Raw genomic sequence first — 26,008 nt, forward strand, 5'->3', positions numbered from 1 at the left:
TTACATTTTATTAGGGACTCATACAACTCTTATCACCATCCATACATATACATACATCAATTGTATAAAGCACATCCATAAATTCCCTGCCCCAATCATTCTCAAGGCATTTGCTCTCCACTTAAGCCCCTTGCATCAGGTCCTCTTTTTTTCCCCCTCCCTCCCCTTTCCCCCTCCCTCATGTGCCCTTGGTAATTTATACCTCGTTACTTTGTCATATCTTGCCCTATCCGGAGTCTCCCTTCCCCCCTTCTCTGCTGTCCCTCTCCCAGGGAAGAGGTCACATGTGGATCCTTGTAATCAGTTCCCCCTTTCCAACCCACTCACCCTCCACTCTCCCAGCATCGTCCCTCACACCCTTGGTCCTGAAGGTATCATCCACCCTGGATTCCCTGTACCTCCAGCCCTCATATGTACGCCAGGCCTTTCTTGCAAGGTGCCTGTGAGTAGACTTGAACTGTCAAGCAGGTTAACATTTGTGCCACCTAGGGTCTACTTTTTTCCTTTTAGATGTACTCAGTTTCTTTTGCATGTAGATAGCATGACTTTTCCCAACCAATCCACCTCTCTAAGTTTACTGGTTTTTCCTAAGGGTACTGACTCATGTGAAAGATGAGTCCATTGTGGCCCATTCAGATGTTTAATCTAAGCTCACAGATGTTTGTTGTTATACTATCTTTTCCCTTGTTCATACTTCCATTCCAGATTTTCTTTCCTTATTATTTTCCATCCACATTTCATAAGCGAAAAGATGTAGAATAGCATTAGCAACTCTGAAGAACAAAACTGAAGACTTTTCCCTGCTTGATGTCATGACTTATTACAAAGCTATAAAAAGACTGCAGTAAAGGGATAAAGATTGACCTACAGATCAATAGCACAGAGGATTCAGAAATAGACCCATAATCGTCAGTTGATTTTTGTCAAAGGGTCCAAAGGCAGTTCAAATGATGCTAAAGTAATTGGCTGGACATGTCACCCTGCCCCCCCATAAAAGAACAATGACCCTTATGTACACCACATACAAAAAGCTAACCTAAAAATGAGTCATAGGCCTAAATGTAAGGTCTGAACTGATGAAACTCCAGGGGGAAAAAACAAAAGAGAAAACCTTAGTGGTTTGGATTTGGCAGAGATTGCTTAAACCAGACACCAAAGGCAGGAAATATAAAAAGGTTAAACCAAATTGGACATCATCAAAACAAAGAACATTTGTTCTAAAGACACTTCTCAAAATAAAAAAGTAAGCCCCCCAATTGGTAAACAATCTTTGCAAAACTTATCTGGCAATGGATATGTATCTAGAATATATCAGGGGCTCTTACAATTCAATAATTAGAAACTCAATGTTAGAAACTGGATAACAAGATCTGAACAGACCAAAGAAGATATACAGATGGCAAATAAGACAGGAAAGTGCTCGACATCATTAAACATTTAGGAAATACAAATTAAATCCAAAATGAGACGCCATGACACACTCGCTGGAATGGCTACAATTAAGTAGATGCACACGTACTACTGGTGGGAATGGAGAATGGCATAAGCTCTCCAGAAAATACTCTGGGAGTTCCTTTAAGTGTTAAAGACACATCTTCCAGAAGACTTGTCCAGTCCACTGCTCAGTGTTTACTGGAGAGACGTGATATGAAGTCCTGTGTATGAATGTTGGCTGCAGCTTTGTTTGTAATAGCTCCAAAGTGGAAATAACCCAAATGTCCCTCGGTAGATGAAAATTATTCAGCAACAGGAGAGAACAGACCATCAGTACACACAGCATGGACGCCTCCCAAAAGAATGATGCCGAATGAGTGAAAGAAGTCAAAAGAAAAGGAATACTGCATGACTCCACTTGTATAAAATTCTAGAATACACTGATCTAGGCAGATCAATGGCGAGGAAGGGAAGTACTCTGTAAGGCCCAGAGGAGTTTGGGGGGTGTGGTTTGTTATTTTGGTTGTATGATGACTATTTCATGAGTGCGTGTATATGGTCAAACCCAAACCCACTGCCCATGAGTCAATCCTAACTCACAGTGGCCCGAGTCTAAAATGTTCTCTACATTTTGAAAACATTTTATTGAGATATAATTCATATTACCATATGCATCACCCTTTAAAAATATGTAATTCAATATTTTTTTGCTTAGTCACAAGGCTATACATCATTCTTGATTCAAAAATTAAACTCACTGCCACTGTTTGATTTCAACTCAGCAACTCCATAGGACAGAGTAGAACTGCCCTATGTCTTTCCAAGACTTAAAATTTTTACAATAGCAAACAGCCTCATTGTTCTTCCACAGGTCAACTGGTGGGTTCAAACTGCTGGCCTTGTGTTTAGCAGCTCAATGCATAGCCCACCATGCCACCAGGGCTCTCTCTCTCTCTATCACTAATAATATACATCAATCACCAATCTCTAATTCCACCACATTTTCATCACTCCCAAAGTAACTCCATATGCATTTTTTGGAAATTCCCCACTTCCTCCCTACGACCCTCAGCCCTTGACAAACTCGAATCTACTTTTTGTGTCTAGATCTGCCTTTTCTGGACTTGTTCTTCTAAACAGTCATACAATATGTGGCCTTTTGTATGTGATGCCTTCCACTCAACATATGTTTTCAAGGGTTAGGTATGTCGTCACATATATCAGTACTCAATTCCTTCTTATTCCCTAGTTTATATACCCATTTTCTTTATCTGATTATCAGTTGATAGATATTTGAGTTGCTTCTATTTTTGCCTATTATGAGTAATACTGCTCAGAACATTTCTGTCCACGTTGTTGTATAGATGGATGCCTTCAGTTCTGTTGGGCATATACCTGGCTATCTTAGGGTTCTCTAAAGAAACAGAACCAGTGAGGTCATGTTCTGTCCCTCTCCATATATGTATGTGTTTATATATGCATACACATACACTCCCATTTTGTCTATGAGGAAGCTGGAATTTGGAGAGGCTTGTTAAAGCACAACAGACTTGAATACTCATCTGTTTCCACTTTAGAATTATGAATTGGGTTGCTAACTACAAGGTCTGCAGTGCAAACCCATGAGCCACCCCATAAGAGAAAGATGAGGCTTTCTACTCTTGTAAAAACATATGGCCACAGAAACCCTTTGGAGCACTTCTACTCTGTCTTATGGGGTCGCTGTGAGTCAGACTTGACTCAATGGCAGTGAGATTTTCATTGGGGGCGGGGCTTACATTTACAGGCGGAAACATTATGGTGGTTTCATTTATTCTTAACATTTACCTAATGGAACTCTTCCAAGCCAAGAAACTGTTCCATTGCGGGAATACCAGTTATTACTAGCTTCATAAAGGGGGATGGCAAGTGCTTTGAGATATTAGAATAACTTTACAAGTCCAAGTGTGTCTCTAGGGCTATGAGGCTGTCTAGGCCAAGTGAGTCTGGGTATCAGGGTGGTATCAGAATTAGAGATGCCCATCTTTGACCCTTTGAATCCTTCACCAAAAAGGTAACCTGCCTCTTGAACCCCCTCATCTGACTGACTCGTATCCTGCCCTTTCCTTTCTCCTGGTGCTGGGCTCTTCTTTCTCATCCATTCTTGTTTACTCGGGAGGGCTTTCCTGAATCTCACCGTACCTGGCTGATGTCCTGGGAAAGGGATACCTACAGGCCACTGGAGGGCAAACTTGTTCACAACCCTCTCACACGTGGCCATAGAGATTGCCCGATTCTGTCAGGCATGTTTTTCTTTGGCTTGGGTACTGGAATGGGGTAGATCCACTGAGCCTCATAGCTGAGCCATTTTACAAATAAGGTCAGAGCCTTGGGGAGATTATTGGTGGTGGCAGAGTGGAGTAGAGTAGGGAGGAGCTGCAAAGAAAAACCACGAGTACCATGATCTAAAGTAAAATAGAGTTAGTTATACCCAAAGACATTGCCAAAGCAGGAATTACATCATTCTCCTACCTGTTGAGTGTACAATTACTTGTTGTTACCTTTGGTGTCACTGTGGGGAGAGTTCACTAGAACCCACTAGAAATTAACTGCACGAAAGCTTAATGTGGGTTCATACATTTCTTTAGATGCCTGCTGTATAAAGAAATGAGTGAGAAAAAAAAAAACCTCAAACCAAACTCGCGGCTATTGAGTTGATTCTGACTTACAGCAACCTTATAGAGCAGAGTAGATTTGCCCTCAGTGGGTTGCTGAGACTAACTCTTTACAGAAGATTTACAGAGGCAGAGAAGCTGGTGGTTTCAAACTGCTGACCTTGCAGTTAGCAGTCCAACCAACCCCCCCTCCCATGCCAGCGGGGCTCTTAATGAATGAAACAGAAAGCAAAACCTATCTTCCAAAGGAAGACACAGTGGCTCCAACAATGGGACTCGAATATAAGAAAGGGTTGTGAGGGTTCCTCTGAGTCAGAAGTTCCTACCACCACTAACACCGTGCCACGCTTAGCTGGCTCTGTCCCTCCAATTACTGTATTTGAAATAAAACTACAACCATTGAGATAGTTTCTTCTTTTCTCCGTTCACCTCTTTGTCATCTTTGAGATAAAAAAAGTATATAGAAATATTCTGAATAACAAAAGTGATAATCAGAAGAGAAAATACATTAAGGCATTCAGTGGTACTGTGTGTTAAGAACAGAGATTCTAAATTTCAACCCTGTCTCAAGCAAGTACTCTTCTGTGTCCTTATAGCAGCATTAGAATGCAGAGTTCCCATAATTTCATGAATACCACAGTCTGAACAGTGGAGGAAAAAGAAAAATCTAGAATCAAAAGACAGTAAAATTTTCATCTATGCCAGACACTGCCTCCACATAAGCCAGAAGCACAGATACATATATAAATATGCGTCTAGGAGTCAGCACATACTTACAAGGAGCGGTAAAGAGGGTGGGGACTAGTTAAGTCTCTTCGGGCAGCCCTAGGTTATGTCCAACTGCAGAATAACGCCTCATACTTGCCCTGCTGTGTTAGGTAAAGCAGTCCTCGCTTTGAAATGGCTGAACCCAATCCTACTAGCAAGAAATACTTCATCACAATCACCTTCACTTGCAGCTTTTAAATCATTGAAAAGTCTTCTAGTCTTTGCTTGCCCTAAGGCCTAGATTGGAATCACTGGGGGATCTGGCTAAACAACAGACCCCTGAGCTCCATTTGCAACCTAGTGAATCAGAATCTCTAGGGAGCGGAGCCCAGGGATCTATAGTTTCACCAGATCCCCAAGTGATGCCAATGATTAGCCAAGTTTGGGCACCTAGGCCCTAAAGCCAAAACAAAAAGTGTATGCACCTGTTCCAACTTATCTACAAATTCTTAAAGACTCGGGAACAAATCTTGCTCATATCCTAGGGATTGCCTGTACTGAATCTTAATACAGCTCTTAGCGCAGGATAGGTATATGTGGAAGGACATGCAGCAAATAGAGCCAGACAGGATTTAAGCAGAGGTTTGAACAGCTCAGTCATAGCCAATAAAGCAAAATTGGAATAGAGCCTTTTTTAAATTTAGGTGAAGCAGAATGATAACTGGAATGGGAAAAATTACAAGTTGAAGCCCTGGGATGGGAGACTTAGAAGAGGCCCATTATGCCCTCCCAGGAGCCTGATGTGGGAGGTTAAATTCTTGCCCAGACTGTGGAGAGTGATACAGATTCAAAACAACAGCTTTGAGTTGGGGCACTGTTGTTCTGACTCCACCAGCCAAGAGATTTAGTTGCTATGCAACCTACCCCACCACCACCACCACCACTCACACTTGTTTTCTAAAAAGGAATCTAAGTTTCTAGTAGCTCATCAACCCAGACGTTTTCTGTTCTGGTTATCATTCAGGAGCCCTGATGATTGAGTATTAGGCTGCTAACCACAAGATCAGCAGTTCAAAACCACCAGCAGCTCCTCAGGAGACAGATGAGGCTTTCTACTCCCATAGGTAGTCTCAGAAACCCACAATGGCAGTTCTACACTGTCCTACTAGGGTCGCTGTGAGTCGGCATGGACTCAATGGCAATGAGGTTATCGTTCTGGTTCACACACATTTTACAAATTTCAGTCTATTCAGAGTTTGCTCCTTCGGCTGTGACTGAACTAGAAAGAAGTGATTTAAAGCCTTTTGTGTTACTGTGATGCTCCCAGCTATGCCCTCTCGGGTGCTTTCCTTAAGTGAAAGATATTGACATTTGGCAGAAGAAGGGAAAACAAACGACCTTTTTTTTTTTTTTTTTGATACTCTGGTTACTGAGAATGAAATCAGAAGAAAAGGAAGGCCTAAGCAATGTGAAACCTCATAGAGACTTCCCATCTGTTTTCATTTAAGGCCATTGTATTAACTAACACAAAAAACAGTCCACTAACACCTTTCACTGCAGTTCCTAGGGCAACCCATTCAATCACCAGATAATTTTTCTCTGCATTGACAATACAAATACCATTACAGACTTCTTCATCATCGTTGTTGTTTTTTTTTTTTTTGGAAAATAACACCAGAGTTATAGACTCAGTTGTTTGTTCCTCTACATCATTTTAAAACCATGCAGACATAGCTTTAGTTAGTTAACACATTTTAAGTGGTTTAAAAATCTCCATATAATCTTCTCTTTGTAAATATTATGCAAGAGCAATCAGCTAGGAAAAAGGAATATATTATTTTGTCATATCTTACACTGTCCGATGTCTCCCTTCACCCACTTCTCTGTTGTCCATTCCCCAGGAAAGAGGTTATATGTAGATCCCTATAATTGGCTCCCCCTTTCCACCCCACCCTCCCTCTACCCTCCCGGTATCGCCACTCTCACCACTCACTGGTCCTGAAGGGATCATCGGTCCTGGATTCCCTGTGTTTCCAGTTCCTCTCTGTACCAGTGTATATCCTCTGCTCTAGCCAGATTTGTAAGGTGGAATTGGGATCATCGTAGTCGGGGGGCGGGGCGGAGAAGGATTTAGGAACTAGAGGAAAGTTGTATGTTTCATCGTTTCTACACTGCACCCTGATTGACTCGTCTCCTCCCCGTGACCCTGACCTTAGGGGATGTCCAATTGCCTACAGATGGGCTTTGAGTTTCCACTCCACACTCCCCCTTATTCACAATGATATGATTTTTTTTGTTCTGATGATGCCTGATAACTGATCCCTTTGATACCTCATGATCGCACAAGGTGGTGTGCTTCTTTGTTGCTTATGAGCTAGATGGCCGCTTGTTTACCTTCAAGCTTTTAAGACCCCAGATGCTATGTCTTTTGATAGCCAGGCACCATCAGCTGTCTTCACCACATTTGCTTATGCACCCGCTTTGTCTTCAGCAATTGTGCCAGGAAGGTGAGCATCATGGAATGCCATTTAATAGAACAAAGTATTTTTGCACTGAGGGAGTACTTGAGTGGAAGCCCAATGCCCGTCTGCTACCTTAATACTGAACCTATACATATATGCACATAGATCTATTTCCCCATCACCATATATAAATATATTTACAAATATGCATGCCTTTATTTAGACCTCTATAAATGCCCTTTGCCTCCTAGCTCTTTCCTCTATTTCCTTTTACTTTCCTCTTGTCCCACTATCATGATCAGCCTTTATTTGGATTTCAGTAATTCCTCTTGGTTACATTACCCTAGGTCATGCCCTACCAGGACTCCTACACCCTCCTCACCACCAATTTGGATTACTTGTTGTTCCCTTGTCCCTGGATTTGTTAACACCACTTCCTTTCCCCCAACTCCTCCTCTCCCATGACCCCCTGGAACTGTCGGTCCCATTGTTTTCTCCTCCAGATTGTTCATCCAGCCTATCTTATTTAGACAGACCTGTGGAGATAACATGTACAAAAACAAGACAGAGCAAAACCAGGCAACAAACTAACAACAATACCAACAAGCCAATGACAAAAACAAAATACAACAACAAGAAACAAAAGCTTGTAGTTAGTTCAAGAAAAGCTTGTAGGTAGACTGTTTGTTGGCCTTTGGAAGTGTTTTCTGGTCATGTCTGATGGGGCACCAAGCCCTGGCCCCAAAGTCTATTTTTGGTATTCCCTGGGGACTTCGTTGCTCTGTTCCCCTTGCTGTTTTGTTCCATGCCCTTAGTGTTTTGCCCCGGTGTGGTGGCATCAGATTGGGTGGAATTCCCACGCTGTGTCTCCAGTGTTGTCCCCTGTAAGGTTATGGGTCAGTGAGGGATGTCCTAGCTCATAGTGGGGCCAGCCATATGGTCTTCTCTGTGGATTGTCTACTCTGAGCAGGAATATCGTCCTCAAGGCTTGATGGGCCAGGATGTGCTCCACTCTCTCTTCCTCCCCCTTCATTTGCACCCGTGTTATATCTCATCACAATCCAAACATTCATCCAGTGTGTCAAGCATATTTGCACATATGCTGCCATCATCATTTTCAAAGCATTCTCTTCCCACCTGAGCCCCTCATATCTACTCCCCATTTCTTCCCCCTTCCTCCCTCCCTCATGAACCCTTGACAAGTTCTAGATTATTATTTTTATATCTTACATTGTCCTCCATCATCCCTCACCCACTTTTCCCTTGTTCATCCCCCTGGGAAGGGGGTTATAGGTTGATCCTTGTGATCAATTTCCCCTTTCTCCCCCAACCCTCCCCTAATCCTCCTGGTATCTCTACTCATTTTTGTCCCTAAGGGGTTTATTTATCCTGAATTCCCTGTGTTTTGGGCTCTTATCTGTAGCAGTGTGCATGTTCTGGTCTGACCCTATCATGTTAGGGTAAAACACTAAGGGCATGCAACAGAACAGCAAGGGGAGCAAAGTGATGAAATCCCTGGGGAATACTAAAAATAGACTTTGGAGACAGAGTGTGGCACCACATCAGACTCAACTGGAAAAAAACTTGTAAAGACCAACAAACAGACCTTGAACTATTTATAGGCTTTTCCATTTTTGTCATTGGCTTTCTTTTTGTTGTGCTTGTTATTGTTTTGTTGGTGTTGACTTGCTTTGTTGTTTTATTTGGCTTTGCCTGGTTTTTGTGCTTACTAAAGTATCTGCATGTTTACCTAGCTAAGATAGGCCGGATAAATAATTCGGAGATAAAAAGAACAGGACCAATGTTTCCAGGAGGATACGGAAGAAGGGGAGGTGAGAGAAAGGAAGTGAAGGGAGAGGAACCAACCCAGATACAAGGGAACAACAAGTGAACTAAAGTCAATGGAGAGAAGGGCGTAGGATGCCAGTGGGCCTTAATCAAGGGCAATGTAACAGTGAGGAATTAATAGATCCATATGCTGCTGTCTATTGCTATTATGCTACTGTTTCTGAAGTCTGTTTCTTATTCTCTTTATAGACTGTGCATGATGCTTGCAAACGAATGGGGGGAAGGAAATTTATTGAGCAAATTTTGGAAGATGAACGTCTTTTTCAGAAGCTCAAAGTAACTGATGAAATGGATATTGTCACAATGAAAGATTATATGAAAGTAAGGAATCTATATATTGAAAACAAACAAAAAGCCTTCCTAACCTTATCCCCGCCTGCCCCCCACCCCCCCAAAAAGAAAGAATCGTGCCTTTTAAAAAAACTGGTAGAATACAACATAAAAATGTACCATTTTAATCATTTAAAGTGGTGAAGTCACTCTAAGTACATTCACAATATTGTGTAACTATTACTACCATCTAGTTCCAGAATTTTTCATCACCCAAAGAGGAGCCCTTGCACTAACTAAGCAACCATTCTCCAATCTCCCTTCACCCAGACCTGTCAACCACTAAGCTTTCTGTTTCGATGGATTTGACAATCTGAATATTTCACATAAATGGAATCATACAATATGTGGGCTTTGGGGTCAGGTTTCCTTTTTTGTTTTCCCCTAAACAGATGTTTTCAGAGCTCATCCATGTTGTAATATTTCTTTTATGGCTGGATAATCTAGTCTGTTTTCTTTATATGTTCATCCATTGATGTGGCATATTGGGTTTCCATCTTTTGGCTATTGTGAATAATGCTGCTGTATAACGGTTTTTGTTTGGTCAACATTTTAATTATTTTTGGTATAGGACTAGAAGTGAAATTGCTGGGCCATATGGTAACTTTATGTTTTAACATTTTAAAGAGTTGCCAAGTTGTTTTCCACAGCAACTGTACCATTTACATTCCAGCCCATAATGTAGAAGGATTCCAATATCTCCACCTCCTCACCAGCGCTTGTTATTAGCTTTTTTACAATAGCCATATTAGTGGACGTGACATCATAGCTCATTGTGATTTTGATGTGCATTCTGTTCATAACTAATGGTGCTGAGTATCTTTCCATGTGTTTCCATGTGTTTGTTCCATATCTTCTGTGGAGGAATGATGAAGTCTTTTTGTCCACTTTTTAATCGGGTTGTGTATATTTTTATTGAATTGTAAGAGTTCTGTATGAAAAAAAAGAGTTCTGTATGTATTCTGGATAATAGGCCCTTAATTGGATTTTTTTTTGCCTTTTGTTGTTGTGGTGGTGAAATCTTCTATACATTTTAAAGATTAGATCTTTGTTGGATATATCATAGCCAAAACTTTTTCCCCAGACTATGGGTTTTCTTTTAATTCTTTTTTTCCTTCTTTTTACTCTTTTGGCCTTTGGATAAGCAAAAATATTTCATTTTTAGGAGATCCTATTTGTCTAGTTCATCATCTGCTATTTGCACATTTTAATTATGTTTGGTATTCTGTATTAGGGCCCCAGCATTGTCCCTATTTTTGCTTCCATTATAGCTTTAGACTTCGGGATGGTATAGCTGGAGGGATTATTCTTGTCGTTGGGTGCCCTTTAGTCAGTTCTGACGCACAGTGACCCTTATGTACACCGGAACAAAACACTATCCAGTCCTGTGCCATCTTCATATGCTTGAGCACATTGTTGCAGCCACTGTGCCCATCCATCTTGTCAAGGGTCTTCCTCTCTTCTTCATTGCCTCGGTGCTTTACCAAGGAAGGACTGGCTAAATCATAAAGCTTAAACCTGACACCTGAAGACTATTCGTAGCAAACGCATATGTAACTTTTGACTCCTTTTCTTTTCTGAACAATCCTATTACTGCTTTCATTTTACAAGTTACAAAATAAACCAAGGGTCTCCAGATTCTAGCCCATGCAATAATTTATTTTCATGACGATTCACTCAGTTGCTTCAATGTGAATCATGAAGATACTAACTGGTGTTGATGATTTTCAAATGTCTTATGTGGCCCAAGAAGGAGCCCTGATGGTATAGTAATTACATATTGGGCTGCTAACCATAAGGTCAGTGGTTCAAAACCACTAGTTGCTCCCCAGGAAAAAGACAGGATTTTCTACTCCCGTTGAGTTACAGTCTCAGAAACTCATGGGGGCAGTGTTGCTATGTTCTATAAGGTTGCTATGAGTTGACATCAATTTGATGGCAATGAGTTTGATTTGGTTTTTTGTGGTCCAAATGCTGGAACATTTAACCAGGAAATCCATAAAGCTTGGTTGCATGGTCCAGTTACTTGCAGGCTGTGGAAAAGGTCAAGGAGTTCCCAAGTAGACCCATTTTTAAGAGAGAGCTGCTAGATGAGATTCTATGTTATTAGCTGTCTCTACATATTACCACCTTTCATCTTCCAAGCTGGAAATAAGGTGACCCTTTTTACAGATAAGACCAATGAGATTGAATAAGGTTTAAAAACACTGGCCCAAGATAACATCTAATCAAGGGTAGAGAAGAAGGCTGTTTCTGAGATGTTTACCCACCATTTGGCTCTACTCTCAGGAAATAACGTACACAGGCAGCCCTCACTGTGCACGGTAGGGCTAACCTCTCACTGTGACCTGTACACTCTAAAACCATGCAAAGAGGCTCCAGTATTCACACCAGAGGGAGCTGTAATTGTTTCTTGACCTTTGAAAAGTCTTTTCTAGTAACAGTCTTGTTCAAAACTCTCTTAGCCCTGGCAGCATAATGATAACATTGGGCGACAAAGTGCAAGCTCAGCAGTTCAAAACCACCAGCTGCTCTTCAGGAGAAACAGGACTTTCTACTCACGTAAAGAGTTGCTGTTTTGGAAATCCATGGGAAGTTCTACGCTGTCTTATAGAGTCCCTCGCTGTGAGTCAGTATTGACAGGATGGCAGTGAGTTTGGTTACTGTCTGTTATAAGTGTGTAGGAAAATGGGGAAAAAACACATTCACTTTGTACTCTGCAATTTAAAACATTCAAAACATTGAGAATGAAAGTGTTTTCTTTAAAAATAAACAAAACAGTCCACTTTGAATTATACATTTAAATCTGTGAATTCTATGAATATGCCGTGTGGGTCTCAATAAAGCTGTTAAGAACCGATCAAAAGTATATTTCTATTATACCACAATAAAAAAATCCGCTTAAAAAACAACAAAAAGTTTGAGGGGGGAAATGAAGTTTGAACATTGCTTGCTGCCTTCTTGCCATGTAACTTGCAATATTAGAACCATCTTCTCTTTGATGCCTTAGTGACACCACTTTGGAAGTTGGGGTCAGCGTCCACTGTATCCTTTATACTTCAAGTTTTGTGAAAAGTCCTTTGAATTCCCTTAGTGGAAACCTTTTCTGTTGTTTCTCTCCCTCTGGGGAAGCCTCATCCTGTTCCTCACAACCATTCCCCTCAGTTGTGTTGATACGTTCACCTTCACCGCCTGGCGGTGCTCTTAAATGACGACCTATTTCTTCTAGAAGTCCGTTGAAGTACCATGTCAATTGCACTTTAGCGCTAACACTTTTCATTTCTTTGCTTGGATTATACATGTTGGTAAAATGCTATGTGGGTTTAACCCTGGAAGACAAGGAGGCAACCCAGCTACACACTCTGAGGACTGAGCTGGCCAGTCACCAGTCACTGACAGACTTTGAAGGAAGGGACATGATTTGTCACTCATCTAGAGGTGTCTGTCATTTACATAGTCACCGGTGACTGGTGTGCTAGGGACACAGTTTGTGCTCCATGTAACTAGTCACAGTCAACATTCCCTGGTAACTAATTGGACCATGTGGATGCAGAGCTAGGATTATTTGACTGTTGTATGCTGTGGATTCAGAATCATGGCGACCCAGTAGGGCAGAGTAGAACTGCCCCCATAGGGTTTCCGAGGCTATAAATATTTATGGAAGGAGCCCTGGTGCCACAGCGGGCTACAAATTGGTCTGCTAACCACAAGATCAGCAGTTCAAATCTACCAGCCACTCCTCCAGAGAATGAAGAGACTTTCTGCTCCTATGAAGATTTACAGTCTTGGAAACCCAAAGGAGCAGCACCCTATAGGGTCACTATGAGTTGGAATCGACTCAAAGGCAGTGGGTTTGGTTTCATTTTAAAATTTTTACAGGCGTAGATTGCCAGGTCTTTTCTCCACAAAACTGCCAAGTGGATTGGAGCTGCCAACTTTTCCATTATCAGGGAGACACTTAACTATTGCACCACTAGGGCACCTTCACTTATTTGACTAAATGATAGTAACTGAAATTTGTGCATGCCCAATTAGTACAGTGCAATGACTGCCTCTGTGTGTGCATTACACCTTAAACGCATAGCTCTTAACCACTAGTATGTAGGATCTGCTGCTCCTGTTCCTATCTCTTCAGTGACAGTTCACAATGTTGAATTTGTCACAGAGATTTGTATTTTTAAAATTCCTAACTTGATACCCTTTTACATTTGGGTAAAAGAAGTGAGATGTCTACCGATGTCGCAAATAAAAGTACTGACATGCACCACTTAACACCATAGATGAACTCATTTTTTCTTCAAAACACAAAAAAGAAAACCCTTGTGCAAATGCCCTATCTACCCAAGCATGTCACAGAAAAATACTGCCAGGTATGCTGAATACATAAATATAAGCATTAATATTCAGACTCATGCTGAGCGTAATGTATCTCACTTATATTTGCCATAAAAATGTGTGTGCGTGAAATGAATAGTGAGCGTGGAATTAAGCGCTCAATACCGTGTGACATTCAAGGGCAGGAAGGAGGGGAGCCGCAGCATGCACAGATGACGAAAGCATTGCCTGGTTAGTAGTAAGTCACAGAAGAGAAAGCGGAAACGAATCTGCTCTGTAAACCTTCACTTAATTCTCAACAAAAAGTTGAAAATAAAAAAAGTTAGAGATGAGAGATATCAATTCAGTTCAGAGATGGGGCCACAGAATGCTTTGGGGTTTCGGTGACATTGGAGTGGAACCTCGGAAAAGGTGCCCAAGAAACATTTCAGAGCACCCACAGACCAACTGTCCTAATTTTTTGTTTTCATACAGTACAACAGTCTAATGGATGAGACTCCTGCATATGCTGGGGGCCGAAATAACCACTGGAGAAGATTAAACCTGGACAACATTCCCAGGACAACGATGATGTACGACATCATTGCTTACGCAGAGTCTGGGACCGTCTCAGCCCGCCTACAAAAAGAATTGAAGTATTTATCACAGCGACCAAAAACAAAAGAGATGCTTCAGCAGCAGCTGCAGATGGTGTCTAAAGTTAGGTAAAAGTGATCCTTCATCAAGGTTGCATGGCTCGGGGTATTTTTTCAGTTCACCTTCTGCCAAATAGCTCACCAGAGCTAACAAGGCAGAAGGGGAAAATTGGCCGCTCAAAACGTATGCAATTCAGTCAATAGTGCACTAGCAGAAGCAACAGTGGATACCTGGGGAGGTCATTTAGACCACCAGGCAGACAGCATAGGAAGGCTGAAGGCTGCCACAAGATAGGGACAATACGCAGAGATACTAACCACTCATTCACTTGTGCTGGTTGTGGCCACTGAGACCAGGCAGGCGGAAGTGGAGCCCGAGGTTAGTGTGGTTACCTTGTAAGGTGAACAGGAGAGGCAATGCTAGTACCCAGAGTCACAGGTTACCCCAGGCTGGGGGAAATGCCATTAGGGTGAGCTGAGGAAGGGTGGAGGTTATGCGCCGAGTGTAGTTGGCTAGTTTTTCATTTCATAAAAACAACCCAAAGGACTCCATTGCCCATAGAGCAGAGGGCTGGCCTTTTCCTTTCCTGCCCAATGTTACAATGCTGCTCTTGCTAGCCTCGCTCCTGTGGCCTAGGATAAATTGCATATGAATTACACAGACATCATTCCCTTCTTTACCTGTAGCATGTGTACCAATTCACATGACAGAAACAGAACACAGAAAAACCCCATATTCTGATCTGAAACAGCACGGACTAAGAATGGCCTCTCCAATGTTATTCTTTTTTGTCCCCCATTACCAAGTCTCGTCTAGTCCTTCAGATTTACATAGGAAAACTTTCCCTCTTCAGAAAGATAGAGAAACTAAAGAGGATCTCTGGGTAATCTAATTTCATGCACTCATATCAAATATAAAAAATACTCCTTTATTTAGTCCACAAAGAAGACACCAGCGGTCCCAGTGTCACACACACACTGCGTTTCCCCCAAAGGATCGAGATGAGCACTGCTGACCCAATAACATCAGTTAGCTTATTTATTTTGTGATCAGGGTTATACATTTACCAGACAGGTGGTCTGTCGTCATGAAATAGCGTCTCTCTAACATGTCCATGTAAAATCCAAATCTTTAACTTGACCCTTTGCCCACCAAGGTCAAATGAGTGATGTCATACCCTCTGCCACCATCTCTAACCCCGGGCTCACTACTATTTGGATTCATGCTACTGATTAGCCAAGAGTGAGTCACTCAAGAGCCAACTGAGTAGCCAGATTCAAAATCAATTAACAAGGAAAAAAATACTTTCATAAAGGCTTCTTTGACTCCAGTCTTAGTTTGGAGATGTCCCCGAAGCCAATCCCAGGACAAGGATTTGAGTGTTTATTTGGGAGGTGATCCCGGGAAACACTGATGAGCGTGGGGGGTGGAGAAGTAAAATCGGGAAGGGAAAGCGGCCAGAACAGGGTGTGTTATCACATTTCCCACTGTGAGTAACTGGAGCTTAATCCTTCTCAGGAATGCCAGCGCCAGTGTGGAACATGCAACTCAAGAGTTATCCCACAAGGGAGTAAGGGAGTTGGAGTATTTTTACACCAACACCCAGCCATCATTGGTTAAAAGGCTGCTTAGGAAGGAAGACAGGCATTCTCAGGCACTTTGAGCCTTCTCTGCACAGGGCTCTTGTTTTCAAAGAAAGCTTGCAGGCTGAGTGGTGCAGATGCTGGCAGCTGGAAGGTGGGCCTATGGGCATTACACTGGTAAGGCCAAGAGGATATGGGCATAGTGCCAACTGTGTCCAATCCCAACACTGATTTAAAACAACAACAACTAAGTTTTTGTGTTTTCAGTCAATATGAAATTTAAACACTTAGGCTATGGTGTAAAAAGCAGAAAGATTCCAATAGCTACTGTACAATATTTTCTCCAGGAAAGCAGACTTTAACTTGACAGCAGGTTTGATCATACTCATCATCAACAGCAGCAGCAGCAGCAGCATCACTGTTGTCAACATTCTCCTTTCCTGAGAAGATAAAGAACTATGCTAAGTAGTTCAAGCAGAAATACCTTTGGCCTCAAAGCAGTTTTTTTTTTAAATAATAATTTTACTGGGTGCTTGTATAACTCTTATCACAATCCATACATACATCCATTGTATGTCAGGCACATTTGTACATTTGTTGCCCTCATTATTCTCAAAACATTTGCTTTTTTGAGCCCCTGGCATCAGCTCAATTTTCTCCTCCCTCCCTGCTCCCTCATGAACCCTTGATAATTTATAAATTATTATTTTGTCATATCTTACACTGTCCAATGTCTCCCTTCACCCACTTTTCTGTTGTCCATCCCCCAAGGAGGTTATATATAGATCATTATCATTAGTTCCCCTTTCTACCCCACCTTCCCTCCACCCTCCTGGTATCACCACTTTCACCACTGGTCCTGAAGGGGTCATCTGTCTTGGAGTCACTGTGTTTCCAGTTCCTGTCTGTACCAGTGTACATCCTCTGGTCTAGCCAAATGTGTAAGGTAGAATTGGGATTATGATAGTGGGTACAGAGGAAGCATTTAGGAACTAGAGGAAAGTTGTATGTTTCATCTTTGTTACATTGCACCCTGTCTTGTCTCCTCCCCACGATCCTTCTGTAAGGGGATGTCCAGTTGCCTACAGATGGCCTTTGGGTCCCCAATCTGCACTCCCGCTCCTTCACAATGGTATGATTTTTTTATTCTTTGATGCCTGGTACCTGATCCCTTTTAAAACCTTGTGATCACAGAGGCTGGTGTGTTACTTCCATGTGGGCTTTGTTGCTTCTGAGCTAGATGGCCACTTGTTTACCTTCAAGTCTTTAAGACCCAGATGTTTTGATAGCCAGGCACCATCAACTTTCTTCACCATATGTGCTTATGCCCACATTAGTCTTCAGTGATTGTGTCGGAACACGATAAGATTTTTTTGTTCTTTGATGCCTGATACTTGATCCCTTCAACACCTCATGGTCACGCAGGCTGGGTGCTTCTTCCATGTGTGACCTCAAAGCTGTAAGTGCATTATGGGTCCAAGTACTGAGGCCTGTTACCAAAGGGGGCTTCAAAAAGTTCATGGAAAAATATCATTATTTTTTCACTTCATTTTTCCATGAATTTTCAGAAGCCCCTTCATATATTTGTGCAAGCATGCTTGAATAAAAGATGGAATTTGCCTTGCCTTTAATTTTCTTTTATGTGATTTTTTTTCTGCCTCTAATGCATAAATTTCCCAGGCCCCCTTCACCTCCCTTAATCATCACTCCTTTGTATCGGCCATATAAAAAGCCAACTGAAATGAAACATCTGGGTCGGCGATCTAAAACAGCTCAAATGAAAGTTGAAAAAATGAGAAAAGCTTATACGAAAGAAAAAGAAAAAGATGTTCCTCCAGTGACCGTAAGTTTAACTTGTACTGAATTTATTGGTTTAGAAAATACTCAAACTGCCAGTCAGTACAGCTGCTGAGCAACCTAACTTTCCTAATCTACAACTTTACAGTGTAGTATATATCTTGGAAGGAGCACTGGTGACATAGTGGTTATGCTGTGATCTACAAAGGTAACAGTTCAAAACCACCAGCAGCTCCTCAGGAGAAAGACGAAGCTCTACTCCTGTAAACAGTTACAGACTAGGAAACTCACATGGTCAGTTCCACTCTGTTCTTTGGAGTCGCTATGACTTGACATCGACTTGATGGCAGTGAGTTTTTGTTTTGCTTTTGTACACCTTGAATAGGTTCAAACTATTTTTACCTTGATCTAATACAATAAAAAAATTGGAACAGATTAGTTGGCTTTCTTGATAGACACCAGCTATTTTAGCACCACATCAGCATGAGTTAACAAAAAACAAAACAATATTGTCTCTTTGTGTGGACACTTAATTCTGCACATCTCAAAGGGAAGTGGAAATGAAACACAATACCATGTCAGCTGGAGAAAGGTGGGGCTGTTTGCTCTGATGAAGGTTTAGTTTCGGAAACCCTACGGAAGTTTTCTGTCCTATAGGGTCACCAGCAGTTGGAATACTAAGTGGGGAAGGGGTGTCAGAAAGTATTGCTGTACCCTCAGAGAAACCTTCATTAAACAAAAAGAGCAAAATGGGAAGCTATTGTTTCTATCCTCTATCCAGGTCTGTACACTTCAGAAGGCTACATTTCCATCTCTGCCCTGTCCCTGAAGAGCTCTACACTAGTCTCTCCACCAGGGGTGCTCAATACGTCGATCATGATCTACTAGTTGATCGTAAATGTAGTGTGGGTAGATCGCATGGCATTAAAAAATAGACATAAACCTATCATCAATCCCGTTACTTAATTGATATACAGCGCAGCCAATCAGATGCAATCTTAGGTGTCAAACGCATGTGCAAACAACTGTTCTGAGTGCAGCAAAACTGACAAACTAATTTGTCGCCAATGTTTAGACCTTGGATTTTTCTCTTAAACGTTAAGAAAGGGTATTAAGATAAGCGAGGGAGCTGGACCAAGTAAGAAGGCAAACACGTAGCACTTTCATACAGAATGGGAGATTCTGACACTACAAGCCGACATTCAGCTGAAGTTCAGAGCGCATGAACAGTTCTGGGCCTTACCCACGGAGGGAAAGGACCCAAACATGAGAAAATGTGCTGCCTCCTTGACTGCGTTATTCGGCTCAACTTATTGATGTGAGTCAGCTTTTTCCCACATCAAGATCATTAAGTCCAAGTACCATTCCCCCATGACTGAGGATCATTTGGAAGTGTGCTTGAAGCTGGCTGTCAGCAGCTACTGTCTGGACTGTGCATCCCTGGCTCATTCCATTCAGTGCAAGTCATCAGAGCAAACTCAGGTCATGACAAAAAATGTACATAGTTAATTGTGTTGTGCAATATGGACTCATGCGGTTATGAGTACTACATAAACATTCATTGTACATAGAAAGAATTCTCAATGCAGTTATGAATAAATGTAATAAGTAGAAGAAATGTTTTGCATTTTTGTTGTTGGTAGATCATTTTGACTTGATCATTTTCTAAGTTGCTCACCTGCTGACAAAGTGTGAGCACCCCTGCTCTACACCAACTGGGTCAAAATGGCAGTTGAGTATCTGAGGGAGGGCCTCAAACCGCGCTCCTTTCCAATGTTCTCTGAGTTTGGACAACAAAACTCTGCAGGGGCAAGATGAGGGCTGTCAGGCGGTTGGGACAGGGTTTCTTATAGGATAGCACTGCCCTCTGAGAATGAGCAGGTACGTGCATTGTCGTGATTGGAAAAAGTTCCTAAACACCACTTTCCCGGCCTTTTCCTTGCCAGTGCAAGTCTCCAATTTCTGAAGATGTTTTCCTAAGAAGGTCCCATGTTTGTCCTATGTCCTTGGAGCACAACAATCTCCATAGCCACTGCTGCCCTCTGGGCCTCGATGGGAACTGGCCCAGCAGATCCCCTCTGAAGCCGCTGCTCCATCAGACTTTTTTTTTGGGGGGGGGGGGCACCCGAAGGAGACAAAGACAAGTGTATTACTGAGAGAATGTGTCTGCAGCCACCCACGGGTCGCAGAGACATGTTTACGTCTTGTTTGTAATAAACCTGTGCATTTAGAAACTGGAATTCTGGTATTGCAATACCTTTTTAAAAAAATTTTTTTGCAATACCTTTCTTACTAAAACCCTGTATTTTTCTGCAATGTAGAAATAATCACAATGGCATGTATCCGTGTCTCATATAACTGTATCACACCACCATCAATGCTGCCGCATAGCGACCTTGTGACAGCAACTAGCACACACTTTTCGCTCCTATTTGTAATTCTACTTAGGAACGGAAAATGGACCCACGACGTATAAAGAAAATGGAGGTGGTTGCCATCATGCCGACTTTTAACATTGTGAGATACCTGGAAGCCCCGTCCAATGAGGAATGCAGAAAAGACAAAGGGAAATTATTCACCTGGTCTGAAGATTTATAATCTGCTTACTCCCCATCCTCTTAAGGTATGGCTAATTGACAGGGTCAAAATGCTATGTACTAATCTACTTGTCTGCTTACAAAAGACCAGGAAATCAAATATAAACAAGCCCTCAGAACAATGTCATCATCAAATACGTAACCTGTTTTGAAGACTTTTCTGTATTAACCCTAGGTACAGATCTCTTTTGCTGGCAACGTGTTCATCTGAATAAATGCTTTCAATGCCATGTCCTTGAACTAGCTGTGTTCCATTTTGTTCTAGAAATGACGAGTAAATCAGTCCCCGGAAAGTTTATTCCATTTTCCTCTTCTTTCATTTAAAAACATCTAAAGAGGCCATGCACAGAATAAATATTAGAATTCGCAGAATAAAAGGTGGCTCTTCAGTCAGCCTCCAGCATCTGTTTTTTTAGTCGCATGTTGTTTTTAGAGAACAGCTTGTGAATGACCTTTTCAGAATTATAATAAAAATAATAATGTGCTTGCTGCTACAGGAGGAACAGCTTGCGAATGACCTATTCGGAATTATAATAAAAATACTAATGAATTTGTTACTGCAGTGAGAATGACAGCGCATGCCTAATCATTATGGAGCTTAGCAAACACCTGGGACAGAATGAGGTCCCTGGCTGAATGTCATGCTCTGGGTCGTTTTTCAAGTATCAAGACTGTTTGGGATAATGGTTATCAGTGCCACTTTGGACTGATAAATTCTCATTCCTGATACAGCACTAATGATTGTGTGTGTGTGCGTGTGCGTGTGCATGTGCTAAGCAGTTGGACCATATCAAACCTTACCAGAGGCTGTGATAATTAAACCAAATGCAAGTAGTTATTGAACTTCAAAATATACAGTCTTGGATTTGGGTTAACATTTTTAAAACTGTATAGCCTGATTGCCGACAATTCCAACAAAGAAGCCTATAAAAAAAATCGCATCTGTTGCTAAAATATTCTCTTAAATGATAAAGAATATTTGGGTAAATATGTATGATTCCCACTAGATTGTATTTTTCAGAAATGTGTACTTTTTAATATTAATATGTCCTCATTTGACATCCAACAGGATAGACTTTAATCTCATCCTTTTCAGAGCTTGCACTAGTTGAATATAAAAGCACATATGTCGCTTCCCGAGGCACAAATAGTCATCTATTAAATTGGAAAGCAGTCCTTCATTCAATCAAATGCAAACCAAACTCAGTCCACCCAGAGTACGCACAATAGCAAAGCTAAGTAGCATCTCAGGTAGGAGGATGGAGGAACAGGATGAAGGAAGGGAACTTTCTTTACTTTGAAGAGTACCCACTGCGCATGCTTTATTGGTTATAATCCAACATAGCACCTACCTAAAGGGAGACACAACTGTGCTGTTATTTTCATTAGTATGTACCAAATAAATAACTTAGCATTAGAAAGGGATAATGGATGCTATGGTATACCTAGTATTTGCTGCCACACAACTCTTCCTCTGAGGGCATGAAAAGTTTTTTTAAAGCAATTTAACTTTTCCTTTTATAATTTTATCGGGGACTCTTACAGGGCTTATAATAATCCATATATCAATTGTTTTTTGGATTATTTTATTGGGGCCTCATATAACTCTTAACACAATCCATAAATACATCCATTGTGTGTCAAGCACATTTGTACATTTGTTGCCCTCATCATTCTCAGAACATTTGCTTTCTACTTGAGCCCTTGGTATCAGCTCCTCATTTTTCCTCTCTGTCCCTGTTTCCCCCTCCCTCACGAACCCTCGATAATTCATAAAGTATTGTTATTATGTCATATCTTACACTGTCCAGTGTCTCCCTTCACCCACTTTTCTGTTGTCCATCCCCCAGGGAGGAAGTTATATGTAGATCCTTGTAATTGGTTCCCCCTTTCTATCCAACCTTCCCTCCACCCTCCTGGTATCACCACTCTCACCAATGGTCCTGAAGGGATGATCCGTCCTGGATTCCCTGTGTTTCCAGTTCCTATATGTACCAGTGTACCTCCTCTGATATAACCAGATTTGTAGGTAGAATTGGGATCATGATAGTGGGAGGGGGGAGGAAGCATTTTAGAACTAAAATCCACACATCAATTGTATTAATCACATGTGTACATATGTTGCCATTATAATTTTCAAAGCATTTTCTTTCTACTTGAACCCTTGGTATCAGCTACTATTTTTTTCTCCTCTCCTATCCTCTCACCCTCATGAACCCTTAATGATAAATTATAAATTATGTATTGTTATTTTTCATATTTTATACTGTCCGCTGTCTCCCTTCACCCACATGTATGTTGTTCATCCCCCTGGAGGCATGGTGTTTATACATTGATCATTGTGATCAGAGCTCCTCTATAGGTTCTTTTAACTGACATTGAATAATGTAACCACATCACTAAAACAATCCTTAAAAACTGAAATTACCATATATACTCAAGTATAAGCTGACCCGAATATCAGCCGAGGCACCTAATTTTACCACAAACACGGCATTAAAAATGTGCAGAACAATGATCTACAGATAACCCCCTCCCTGGGGGAGGGACAACAGAAAAGTGGGTGAAGGGAGACGTCGGACAGTGCAAGACATGACAAAATAATAATAATTTATAAATTATCAAGGGTTTGTGAGGAAAGGAGGGGTGGGGAGGGATGGGGAAAAATGAGGAGCTAATACCAAGGGCTCCAGTAGAAAGAAAATGTTTAAGAATGATGATGGCAACAAATATACAAATGTGCTTGACATGATGGATGTATGGATTGTGATAAGAGCTGTACGAGCCCCAATAAAATGATTTTAAAAAGAAAAAATATGCTGAAAAGTTAGCTTATACACGAGTATATACAGTATGCATATTCCCATTTTAATAACAGTTTTCATTTTCTTATACCATTCCTATCTGTCTAAACACATGCATGTTTTTCACATGTTGTTGTTAGGTGTTGTCGAGTCAGTTCCAACTCATAGTCACTCTATGTACATCAGAACAAAACACTGCCCCACCCTGCACCATCCCCACATTAGTTATGTGTGAGCCCATTGTTACAGTCACAGCGTCCGTCCATCTCATGAAGGTCTTCCTCTTTATCACTGCCCTTCTACTTCAACAAGTATGAAGTCCTTTTCCAAGGACTGGGCTCTCCTGACAAGGAACTTTCATATTCTTTGCCAACACCATAATTTTTCACATACTTAGAATCATATTCCATATAGATTGAAATGTTCACTTCATATTGGATCTTAAGCATAGTCCATTGAAACTTAATTCCTTGTGCACAACTTGAATGTACTCTGTCACAGAATTGCACATGCAGAAACTTGAATCAGTGTCTGTTGTGTATGTTCTCAACAAGACAACAAGAAATTAACACAAGTTATATTTCATCAATTCTATTGTGATAAAATAAGTATAATCAAATTTGTCATCTGTACCATTTAAGTGTACCATTTAGTGGCATTAATTGCATTCACAGTGCTGTACAGCCATCACCACTAGCCATTTCCAGAACCTCTTATCACCCCACAGGCAAACTCAGTATCCATTAAGCAGGAACTGTCCATTTTCACCGCTCTCCAACCCCTGGGAGCTACTCATTTAATTTTGTCTCTTTGCTTTTGTCTATTCTAGATATTTCCTCTCTTGGGCAATACGATATTTGCCCTTTTATGCCTGGCATTTTGCTTAGCATAATGTTTTACAGTTCATCCATCCATGGCAGTCTTTATTCATTTCATGGGATGGCTGCATAATATTCCATTGTATGTATAGACTATGTTTTGTCTAGGTTGATGGCCATTTGGAGTTTGTTGTTTGTTTTCACCTTGTGCCTACTGTAACTAATGCTGCTATGAACAATAGAGTACAAGTAACTTCTTGAATCTCTGCTTTCAAGCCTTCCAGGTATATACCTACGAGTGGAATTGCTAGGTCACAGTATCAAAACCCCACAGGGGCAGTTCTGCCCTGTCTTACATGGACAGGGTCACTGTGAGTCAGCATCGATGCCAGGGCAATGGGTTTAGTTTGGTGATGATGATTCTGTTTAACTTTTTGATGAACCGAGATCATTCTTTTGAGTGACCACATGATAGCGCGTTGGGTTGATAAAGCACAGTTTGTTTGATCGGGTTTATATTATTGCATTTTGGTGTTTCTCATTTTTCTTTCACCACTGTAGATAATTAACATCAGTGTAAACATCTCCATACACAGTTTTCTTTTCTTTGGTTATCTTTCTGTTACTGATTTTTTTTTCACTTGATTGTCCTGTAAGCAGAGACCAGGATCTATGTGGTGCTGATTCTGCAACACTTGTTGAGAGCTGTGTTATAGTCAAGTACATGACCCGTTTTTATATTTGTTCCATGCTTAAGCCAAATATGTGTTCCCTATAGTTAAATACAAGGTTCTATACAAGCCCTGCGAATCAAACTTGTTAGTTGTATTGCGTATATTTTCTATATGGAATAAATCCTGAGGTTGTTTGACTTACTACTGAGAAAAGTATATGTGTCTCCTAATTCTGCTGGGTTTTGCTTTGTGTTATTTAAAGATGTTACTAAAACCTAAAACCAAACTCACTGCCTTCGAGTCAACTCCAGCTTTGAGCAGATGACCCTATAAGGATACAGTGGAAGTGCTCCCTGAGCTTTCCCAGGCTGTCAGTCTTTAGGGAAGCTTCCTCCTGCTCTCGCTCCCATGGAACAGCTGGTAGATTCGAACAGCTGACCCGTCAGCTAGCAGTCCAACATTTAACCCACCGTGCCACCAGAACTCTTTGAGGATATTATTAGGTATATACATAATTTCGTAATGAGCCTATCTTCCAGATGAATTGCATCTTCTTGTCCTTACTCCGACTAATGCAGTTTGCTTTGAACTACTTCGTGCCCTGGTAACATAACTCATCTAGCTTTCGTTGTTTAAGGTCTTCTCTAAAATATAGCAAATACCTGGCTTTGTTCTTGTTGTGTTTTGCTCCAGTCTGAGGCTATTTTTCTTTTAACTGATGAGTTTAATGCATTTACATTTCCTTGTCATCTTAATTGTTGATATACTTAGAATTATTATGACTATTTTATTTTGTGCTACTTGTCCTGGTTTTTCTATATTTTTCCCCTTCCCAGTTTTCTTCCAAATTCTTCTTGTGGGTTCACTTCTTGTCCTCCAATGTCTTGGAAGACATTATTAAAATATCAATATGAGTACTTGCATCCCTCTGTGGTATAAGTCATTTATGCTGGACTACAACCTAAAAGGAGCTTTGGTGGTATCATGATAATGCATTGGGCCACTGACTGCAAGGTCAGTAGTTTAAAATCACCAGCTGCTACTTGGGAGAAAGGTGAGACTTGCTACGTTAATAAAGAGTTAAGTTCTCAGAAACTAACGGGGCAGTTCTACCCTGTTCTATAGGGTAGCACTGTGGGTCAGAATCCAATCGATAACAGGGAGTGACTAAGCTAAAGGTTAGCAGTTTGAGCCCACCCACTGGTGGTGCCACAAGGGGAATGCCTGGCGAGCTACATCTGTAAAGATTTCAGCCAAAGGGAGACAACGGGCAGTGTAATATGTGAAATAATAATAACAATATATAACTGATCAAGGATTCACGAGGG

General features: G+C 41.2%; 1 protein-coding gene across 1 annotated transcript in view; it reads left to right on the forward strand.

The window, feature by feature from the left end:
• Positions 1-20,575, forward strand: part of CXHXorf58 (chromosome X CXorf58 homolog) — a 32,090-nt gene extending 11,515 nt beyond the window's left edge. The window contains exons 6-9 of the mRNA XM_075538301.1: positions 9,296-9,427; positions 14,246-14,475; positions 17,671-17,833; positions 20,236-20,575. Coding sequence (XP_075394416.1) covers positions 9,296-9,427; positions 14,246-14,475; positions 17,671-17,833; positions 20,236-20,385 — 675 coding nt within the window. The 3' untranslated portion in view covers positions 20,386-20,575. The remainder of the gene's footprint in view (positions 1-9,295; positions 9,428-14,245; positions 14,476-17,670; positions 17,834-20,235) is intronic.
• Positions 20,576-26,008: the final 5,433 nt, after the last annotated feature.

The sequence above is a fragment of the Tenrec ecaudatus genome, chromosome X, assembly GCF_050624435.1.
Source record: "Tenrec ecaudatus isolate mTenEca1 chromosome X, mTenEca1.hap1, whole genome shotgun sequence".
NCBI lineage: Eukaryota > Metazoa > Chordata > Mammalia > Afrosoricida > Tenrecidae > Tenrec > Tenrec ecaudatus.